Genomic DNA, 10,389 nt, shown 5'->3' on the forward strand with positions numbered 1-10,389 from the left:
CCACTTTGAGTAGTACATAATCTGGATGCTCATAATTTACTTTGTGGAGAAAATGTGTTTTCTTTTACAACACAGCTATGGCATATCTCAAAACACATTACAACCTCAATGTTCTTCTTCATTTAAGTTTTTTTTCAGCCAGAAAAGCATGGTTAATATAATTGGGTTATATAAATTAGCCCCAAAGTGCTGACTTTTGCCATAAGAAATCACTACTTTGGGTGCAGGGGGGAGGGTAGTCAAAAGATGGATTAGAAGTTCCAATAAGAATTCTTTACCTCTGCTAGTCTTCAACACACTTTTTGACCTTGCCGAGATGATAGAATGACAGAAGTAGGAGGGACTTTGGGAAGTCATCTCCTCCACTCTCCAATGCTTAGAAATGACTACGATTTATTGATTATGATGAATTTTCTGTTAGCAATTTTCCAAATTTTGGTTAAAGATTAGCATTCTAGAAGAGTGTTAGAACAGCAAGGAAGGCAGGGCAGTTGAGTTGTTGAGGTCTGCAGTAGCTCTGAGGCTGAATTTAGAAACGTCAGTCAATGACTCCTACGTGTACTGACACAAATCTACTCCAATAATGAACATCCAGAAAGAATCCATAAAACTGCTTAGAGATGGTAATTTCCCTCTAGAACAGTACTACAGGCAACAACTGAAAATCATTTGGCCATTGGGAAAGTCTCATGTTGTTGTTCAGTTGTATTTCAGTCATGTCTGACTCTCTGTGACCCCATTTGGGGTTTTCTTGGCAGAGATACCAAAGTGGTTTGCCATTTCCTCCTCCAGCTCATTTTACAGATGAGGAAACTGAGGCAAACAGGGTTAAATGACACACCCAGGGTCACACAGCTAGTGAGGGTCTGAGGCTGGATTTGAACTCTAGGAGATGAGTCTTCCTGACTCGAGGCCTGGGGTTCTATCCGCTGGGTCACCTAGCACACCTTCATGTACCTGGACATAAAATGCCTTCAGAAGGCAGTTGAAAGGCTACTCATGGAGAATTTTTTGGCAAAAATAAAAAAAAAAATTGTAACATGAAAAATTGGGTGGTGGGTGGAAAGGGAAAGAGGAACCGATTTGTTTATTAAATTTTGGAATTTTGTGCAACTGATTTTCTGAAAGTGGGGCATAGCTGTATTAATCTAAAAAAAAAGCCTCATTTCTACACTTGCTATTATAATTGGTAAAATTAGAGCTCTATACTACTTTGACAAAAATACATTGTTTTCTTTCTTTAAACCTACCAACTATCTGAATATCTATTGAGGCAGTCTCCACAAATTTGTCCACTTTCACTTCCAGATCATATTTCCCTGAGTGACTCCTCTCTGCTTTTCTGATAAAAATGATGGTATCCGTTTCAGAGTTGCGTATGTTTATTTGGTTCTTATCCATAACAGCACCATCCTTCTTCCAAGCTAACTCTGGCCTTGGTTTTCCCTAAAAAGAAAGGAAAATAAAAACCCAAAGTGAAACAAAGAAGCTATTTAACGTGGCTGTGTTCTTTGAGAATACACAAAGGGGTCACACGGCTGCAGTGTTCGAATCGAGGCCCTCCTGACTCAAGGATTTATCTTCTGTATTACGCTGCCTCGATGTGTATTTTGGGGCAGCAATAAAAAAATGGTTAATACATTCAAGTCAATTCAGAAGGGCTTAGGCTGGTGGTTGACTACATAAGGCAAGCCCCCATTGAGTCTCACCCTTTCACGAAGGCACAGTTACTGGCAAGGTAGAGGGTTGGTACTAAGTAGAAACTGATTTTAATTTCATAAGCCATATAGAATTTGGTGGGTCAAAGTGATTTCTGAAAATGTTTTTTGAAGGCATATATAGGCCCATATTTGTATGACTCATACAACCATCTAAAATTCCTGATTATATTTCAAATGGATTAGTTTTAACCTAAAACCAGGAAGCCCCTTCCATAGCAGAAAGCATTATTTTCTGAATGTTGGGCTTTGTTTAAAAGGACAGCCAGGTTTCCACTAGAAAGGACCTTAAAGGGTCACTTATTTTCCCAGGCCCACCCTCCTTCCCCCTCTCCTTACCTCCAACTTTAAATTAAGAACAGACCTAATCCATCTCGGACAGAAAAGCAATTTTCCTTGATTCTGTGGGCTTTGTCCAAACCAATTTCAGTGTTTAACGACCTTCCCTTTCAGAAAGAGCTTCCTCATGGTTGCCTAAACCTCACTGTCACCCCATCTCCATTTCCTAACATCTTGGACCAGATGCCCTTAGAACAGAGAAAAGGCTTCCATGTCATTGTTACCTGGAAAGGAATGACAAGATTTACAGCCTCTCCAACTCTTCGAATATAGGTTTGCTTCAGATGTCGAGGGATACGAATCTTGGGAGGTTCTAACAGAAGAAACAACATTTTTGAACTGTCAGGTTTTTCCCAGACTATGTAGGAAATGAGCTTACATAACAGAAACAGCAAACTTCATGGTGCCCCAAATGGAGACATTTTCCATTGACCAGGTCTATGCAGTTAGCGGCTCATTTACACCACGTTTAGCCAAAGCGTTTTCTCTGGATAGAAATACTCTAAGATCAAGCAGAGCAAAGGTTTTCAACATGACAATAGTTCATATGCGTGAAAGCAGCTATCTCATCTTCTCTAAGTATCTTCCTCCCTACACTTAATATCCCTCGTTTCTGTACAGCATGGTGTCCAGCCCCATCACCGTCCTACTCTTCTTCTCTGGTCATTCTCCAGTGACCAATGTCCTTCCTAAGAGAGGCTGCCCAGAGCTGGACAAAATGCTCCTGATGGAGTCTGAACAAGGAGAATGCAGTAGCACTATTGATCTGTCATCTACCTCATTGGACACATGATTTAAAACGATGTGGGAAGTCTTTTCAATGGTGCAGAACACAACTTGCTCAATGTCTCTGATCTCATCTCATTTCTGTCCATGTCTTTTTATTGATCTGTTGGGGAAGAACTACCTAACCCATGTTCAAGGCATTCTGCAAGGTATTTTTAACAACTTATCATTTATTTACTTTTAATGTTTAAAAAAAATCGAGTTCTAAATTCTCTCCCTCCTTTCTGCCACTCCCCCACCCATTGAAAAGGGAAGCAATTTTGATATCAATTCTACATTTGAAAGCTCCATTAAGTCTTGTAACACTCTATATGCCAGCTGTTATGACTCTCCTTATCCAAGTATTAGCTTTTTTTCCTGGCTACTATGTTATATGTTGGCTCATAGGGAACTTGTAGTCCACTGAAAACCTCAGATCTTTTTCACTCAGGACTGATGCTCTTTCTGCTTGAACAGAGATCAATGGTTCTTTGATTTCTAACTTCTGGGAGTCATTGGTAAATATATCATTTAAGGAGAGAAGATATGAGAAGATTCAGCGTGGTGAAGGGAGAGTGGAGAGGAGGAAGGAACAGAGGAGGGGACAGGTGAGAAATAAAAAATTGTCATAACTTACCAATAATCTCTCTGACTAGGATTGGTTGTCCGTAATATTTGGGTTCACTGGCGCCAGCAGCGTTCACAGCTTTCACTCTCACAAAGATTCTGGCATCCGTTGGAAGGCCAGTGATGGTGTATTTAGTTTTATCAGTCAGTTCTGGGTTGGCCACTATCCAGTCCTCCGCTAATAAGTAAAAAAGAAAGGAAAAAGAAGGAAGAATTCTCTAGTTATTCTCATGCAGTATTTAACCTGAAATCTCAGGCAGCAGAAACTCCAAATTGTATTTTATTATCAATAATGAAACTAGGGCATGAGACTTTGGGTCCAGACAGAGAAAAAAGGGCTAGACATTTAAAAAATTTAAACGGAAAATGGCATTAAAATTGTTTAATTTTGAGGTCTCAAATAAATTGTTACTAGAAGGGAATTCTGTGATTTCTGAATACCCTCTAATTTTCTGGCTATATAATATAATGTGCAATCTATAGTGGCAGCTGTGCTTCAAGAGCAGAAAGTAAGCTCTGTGAGGGCAAGGACTGCTTTGTTTCTGTCTTTCTATTCCCAGCACATGCATACTCCCTTGCACATAGTAGGCTCTTCATAAATGCCTGATGAATTGAACTGAATCTGTTATTTCATCCTCCACCGATGACCCCTCTGGAACTTGGCAGATGGTCACTGAGAATTAATATATCTAAAAAAACCCCAGCACCTGCGGCCAAAGCACCTTATTTAGGTTGACTCTTGGGAGACAGAGGCAGACAGAGTCTAGAACCAGGCCCATATTCAGAGGTTTTCCAGCTTGGTAGGTACTGTCAGAACTGGTGCTTTGCTGGCATGGCATCTGAGGACTGCAGGTTCACGTCTACCACAAGAGGACACGCCAGAAGGGGACATTACGTACCTAGAGTACTCTTCTACTTGTTTTCTCTCTGTGGTTTGATAATAACTGATATCATCATTCCACTTAGCTATTTGTATTCATAAAAATTCAGAAAGCAATGAAAAGTACCGATACGGATGACGAAGGCATCAGCATAATTTATAGCTATAAACAGTTACGTACGCTTCCTCTCTGCAAGTGCATCACCGAGACTCAAATATTAAGGTGGGGAACCAGATTGAAGACTGATACATCACTACTGGTGAGGAGAAAACTGGGTCCATTGACCAGAGAGCCAATTTGCATTTGCTATCATTCAGAGCGTCACAGCTTTAAAGCCAGGTAGAACCTCAGAGATGACTAAGTCCAGGTGAGATACCTGAAGCCTGGAGGTTAAGCAGTTTGCCTGAGATCATACGGGGAGTAAGCTGAAGAGCCAGAATTTGAATCCAAATCGCCAGTGGTCTTTCTTTCCTCTCTGCCTAAAAAGCTCAAACACTTCGAGGTTCCACCCCTAAGCCCAAACCCAGCACCAAGTGAGGGGGTGGCCCATCCTCACCCGCAGGATGTGGGCTAGGTGAAGACTGTTGCAAGCATTCCAGTTTCTACGCTGTTCTTTGCAGTTATGTTTCCATTGGCTGCATAAGGATGGGGTGAGAAGACTCAGATCCCTAAACTTTTCCTCTGATTTCTAGGGGCTCCTTTATGTGGAGATGGCAGGGAGAGGGTCAGTTAATTTCACCATTCACCATGAGCTATTCCCAGACATCTACACCATTGAGTAAAAAGCTTCATACTTCCACGGAATACTGTACCTGAAAGATCATACGCAGCCTCCCCCTTTTCATCAGACTGTTTTGGCGATGTACCTTGTAAGAGGTCATCATTAAAATTAATCCAAGACACCCACTTTCACACAAAGAGGAGTATTGTATCAGTAGTTAGCATTCTCTGTTAGTAAGTAATGCAAAGTGTGCAAAGATATCCATCTTCAGGAAAGCGATCAGGAGAGAGACACCAACAAATTTCTAGGTAGAGTTCTCGTGAGGTCAAGTTTCCTATCCTGTGGGTGGCCGCTCAGGAGCCTACTCATGGTCATGCTGAGCCCCGGGCTCCAGTCACAGTGAAGAAGGGCAAGAGAGAAAGAAAAGCGAAGCGAAGCACCTCCAAGTGCAGAGAGGAAGAGATAAGAAGAAGACCAACAGGCTGACGGGGAATAGGGATCCAGGTGTGGCGGGGCATGAAACCACCCAGCGCGCCTCCCCAGACATTATTTGTAGCGCCGTGTTCATCTCTGTTCTTTGTCTAGACCTTTCTACTCTGCAATAATAATGATAATCATAACAACAACAACTAATAATGAGAGGGAAAAGAGACTGGAATTGGGACGTCAGTCACATAGGACCTCCTAGGTAAGGAAACTCCCTCTGTCCGTGGAGGTTGGCGCTTTCTCGGCAACCTCCCAAATCTTAGGGATATGACTAAGTACGGAGAAGTTGTGACTTGTACAGGGTCACACAATCAGTGTGTGTCAGAGACTGGACTTAAACCCAGGTCTCCTTCCTGGCTTCAAGGCCAAGTCTCTATCCACTACCCCACACTGCCTCTCAGTAATCGTTAGACCACACATTCATAGAGTGCTTTAAGGTTTGCAGAGAGTGGGATAGAGGTGATTTACAGCTCTTCCTCTGTCTCTCTGAAGACACAGAGTCCAGGGAAGGAGACACCACCTAGGTCTCGGCACAGAGGCTGAGCACATGGGAGACTTATCCGTGTTCCCAGTCTGGAACTCCCTGCTTAAATTCCCCCTCACCCACCTTTTCTCTCTAGGGCTGTCAGAGGGCCAATAGGAGGTCATGGAAAAGTAACACAGGCCCAGGAGCAGCCCCAAAGCTCCCCAGGGATCACAGTCCTCCTCCTGTGGGCTCTCCCAGGATTCTCTCAGATCCTAGGGTCACCCCTAGGCCTTCATTTCCAGCCCACCATTCCATGACAACAGGGCCTTTAGTTCTAAGGGATTCATGTTTGAATTTCAAAAGGAGCTGGAAAGCATCTGAGACTATAGCGGGCAGTTGTTGAAACTCCCAAGGAAGCAACTGAGTTCTCAGTTCCCATGTTCCAGATGGGAGGAGGGAAGAAGGACGGCTTAGCTGATGGCCTGAGGCCTGAGGATATGAGAGTTATAAGGAGAAGAGACTATGGCTTTGAAGGGGAGAAGGACCCAGGAACAGGGATTTTCTTACAGCTGAGACAGAGAAGTAGGTAAAGTCCTAAAAGAAAGAGATCGTGCAATGCCTGTTGTGGTGGGTCTCTTAAAGAGGAGAAAGATGGGCGAAGAGAGAGTGAAAACAGGAGACTGAAAAGAAAACAAAGGAGAAACGATAAAGTTAACAATAAATGGGGGAGGAGGGAACAAGAGGAAGCAGAATAAAAATGAAGCACGAGGAAGGAGGGGATAAAAATGTTAAAATCCCCAACCCCCTTTAAAAGTAAATCACTCTAAAGAAGAAGACGAAAGAAGTGCTGGGAGTGGGTGGGTGGTGAGGAAAGGGAATGAACACCACGTCATACAGAAGAGAAGACCATCGACAATGCAAGGGGAAAAAGAAAACGTGTAGAAGAAAGAATAAAATACGGCAGGCATAAACAAGAGAAAGGCAGAGCCAGAAATAACACACCATCTTACAAAGAAAGGTTTTTCTTACAGAACAAAATCTGACATTTTCCAAAAGCATTAAAACATTATAGAAAAATTAGTTTTGGGGGACACAGCCATTGAGAGACTGAAGAACAGGGCAGCCAAAGAGAGAAAGAAAAGACCACAGGAAGAAACTAGAAAGATATAGACGTTAAACTTTCAGAGACAGGTGACTCCAAAGTCGTGTTATGGGGGGCAAAATAGATACATAATAATGACTGTGTACATATACATATGTATATATGGGCATATATATGCATATGTATCTACACAGCTCACACACAAAATTATGTAAAATACATTCATTGTATTTTATCTAAAGGTGGGTAACACCAAAATGACAGCCAGCTATCATTTTGTGGCATCTTCTTACATTTTAAACCTATCGGAAAGAAAAGAGTAAAGAATTTGCTCTGTTTCATACAACACAAACATCTGTGGTCAATGGCCACATCAAACATAAGACTGAACAATTCTGTATGGTTAACTGTAAACATTATTATAAATGGGGGAGGAGGAAGTTCAGGGTTATTCGAAATGTTGCAAGAATTGGAATTTCAGTACATCAACCCTGAGAGGCATTCGAGAAATTATGTCACTCAAAGCATCTTGTGAGTATTTATAATGCGATGGTGGCTTGGGGTGGTGTGATGGAGGTTCTAGGCTGTGATCTCTCTTCCCCTTTCCCTTGGTTTCCCCCATTCATTCAGGATGGCATCTTTTATTGGAAGTATTGGGGCAGATCTCAGGGTGAGAAGCATGTGACAGCTGAAACCAAGTTGACTATGTCTTCATCTCGTTCCCATCTGTTCTTCCGTCCTGACCAGAGACGATGCTCTAATCCTGGGGATGGGCATTTCTTTGTGAAGTCTCTCTGCACAAGAATTTTCTTTTCTATAAGCCTCTGTTCAACCCACCCCCAGAATCTCTGAATCCAGAATCTTTCTCATCTGATGGTTTTAAGATTGTAGGGTCCAAGAACTATTCAAAGAAGGTGAATTTTAAACATGAAAGGGAATCTCATTTCTTCTGTTTTTGTAGAAAAGTTAGTAGGCTTCTCTAACGATATCTTTACCTAACATGTCCTAGAATGAAGACGGAAGCTAGAAGGAGGTCAGGTTTGCTTACCGATCTTTGACTGGGACCTCCTTGATTTCTGCACTCGACTACCATGACTGTGTCTTTGGTTCTTGACGAGGATACAGTGAAGAACTAAGGAGGCCTTGCTCCTACCCCATCCCTCTTAGGGTTGTAAGCAATGCCCTGGTTTGTGCTTTCCCAACCATTCGTCTCTGTGTTCCTTGCCTCTTAGTTCTGTATCCCGCCTTGTTCCTGCTTCCTCTGGGCCTCTACTGCTTCTCTCTCCCCTCCCGTTCTTAAGGGTGATTTCTATCCCTAAGACATGGGATAAGGCGCATTGATCAGGGGCTGAACCTGTTCCATTGACTATCAGGACACAGGGCTGTCAACTTCACAAACTGAGAAAGAACTTTTTTAAAAAAACATGTTCTTTACGTTTACTTATTGTTCGTTTATCCTGTGAAGGACGGGAAGCTCAGGTCAGTGTGAAGTCTCTGCACGTGAGTCAGTGGCTCAACACCTTGGAGTGTTACTTGGGTGGGCAGTTAGGCTAATATCTCATCTCATAGGATCACAGATTTGGGGCTGGAATGGGCCTTGGAGGTGAACTTGTTTCACAGATAAGAAAACTGAGGGCCAAAGAGAAGAAGTGACTTGCCTAAGGTCACACAGGTGATGAGCGGCAGAGCCAGGATTCAAATCCAGGTCATTGATTTCTAAATCCTGAGCTCTCTCCCTGCACCACAGTTTGTGGTAGGATTGCCAAATCCGCTCATCCTAAACAAACATTGGTTATCTTGTGGAAGAATCAATTCCATTGATGAAAGGACTATGAGTCCTAAAGTTGCCTTTTTGGGACCTTTACTTTCGGTGTCTCAGCAGAAATGCACAGCACCAAGGTCACTAGGCTTAGTAAGAGGAGGCTTATGTTGGGAGCATTAGCCAATCAGTATAGGAAGGGCTAATTAAGAACACATCCTGGAGGAGCTAAATTTCATATATATACATATATATATTTTTTTAAAGAATTCACTTCAGCCTTGTTCTTAGTGTGAAAGAGATGACCTACCAAGGAAAGGAGAAAACATGGTGAGAAAGGTCTCCCCGAATGACTGCTGTCATTATTGTAAACCCTAGGAAGACACTTTCATAGTCGTTACTTACTTCCTTCAAAGCAATACTCTAACACATAGCCATCTAAACCTGCTGCACCAATCTGGTCCGGGGGCCTCCATCTCATCGTCACGGTAGTATCAGTTACAGAGTCAATAGCCAGAAGAGTAGGTGGGCTGGTTACAGCTTTAGAAAAGAAAAGAGAGGGAAAACCCATTACATGAGAGATCACAGAATCACAGAATTTTTGAGTTAGAAGGGACTTTGGCCGTTGTCTGGTCTACCTCTCCCCTATATGAAAGGAATCCCCATGACAACATGACTAGTGGTCATCCAGCTTCTGCTTGGACACCTACAATGGGGAGACTTTAAAAAACATTTTGCACATGACTCATCATTCATTTTTCCAGCCTCCTCTCATCTCTGACACTGATCATTCCGCTTGTGAGCAGCTGTGATTTTTGGTCAAATTTTTCCAACACAACACCCAAGTTTGCCTCTTGGTAATTCCTCCCCATTACTCCTGGCCCTGGGGTCAAACAGAACAAGCCTGATCCACCTTTCACATGCTCGGTCTTCAGATACTTGTAGACAGTAGTGGACAGCTAGCATCTCTCACTCCTTCCACCAAATCTAAACATACCCAATTACTCCAATTGATCCTCAAAAGGCATGGAATCAAGGTTTTCCCCATTCTGGCTGCCATTGTGATTTTTTTTTTCAAGTTTATTTTTCAAGTCTTTCCTAAACTGTAATGCCCAGGATTGAACGAAATCCTCTAAAAATGTTCTGACCAAGGCATAAATGACAGGAGACTTATCATAGTAACCTTCCCTCAATTACAGTCTTATAGAGTTTTCTTAGCCACAAAAAGGTTAAGTGATTTGCCCATAATCATAGAGCTAAAACATGTTAGAGGTCTTCTTGACTTCAAACCTAGCACTATAAATAAATGAATGAATGAATAAGAGTGTGTGTATGTATGTGTGTGTGTAAATTTGAATCACACAACAATCTCTTAAAGTAGGGAGAGAATATTTTACAGATATAGGAAATTTTATATTTTTGAATGAATAAATAGAATAATAAAATAAAATAAGTGTATGTGTAAATTTGGATCTCACAACAATTTCATAAAGTAGGGAGAGAATATTTTACAGGCACAGGAAAT

At 42.1% G+C, this 10,389-nt stretch overlaps 1 protein-coding gene across 1 annotated transcript in view; it reads right to left on the reverse strand.

Moving 5' to 3' along the window:
• MYBPC1 (myosin binding protein C, slow type) overlaps positions 1-10,389 on the reverse strand; it is a 73,260-nt gene that overhangs the window by 17,422 nt on the left and 45,449 nt on the right. The window contains exons 20-23 of the mRNA XM_027855798.1: positions 9,270-9,404; positions 3,460-3,627; positions 2,282-2,370; positions 1,251-1,446 (exon numbers count right to left, since the gene is read on the reverse strand). Coding sequence (XP_027711599.1) covers positions 1,251-1,446; positions 2,282-2,370; positions 3,460-3,627; positions 9,270-9,404 — 588 coding nt within the window. The remainder of the gene's footprint in view (positions 1-1,250; positions 1,447-2,281; positions 2,371-3,459; positions 3,628-9,269; positions 9,405-10,389) is intronic.

Source organism: Vombatus ursinus, unplaced genomic scaffold (genome assembly GCF_900497805.2).
Source record: "Vombatus ursinus unplaced genomic scaffold, bare-nosed wombat genome assembly UNPS02011334.1, whole genome shotgun sequence".
NCBI lineage: Eukaryota > Metazoa > Chordata > Mammalia > Diprotodontia > Vombatidae > Vombatus > Vombatus ursinus.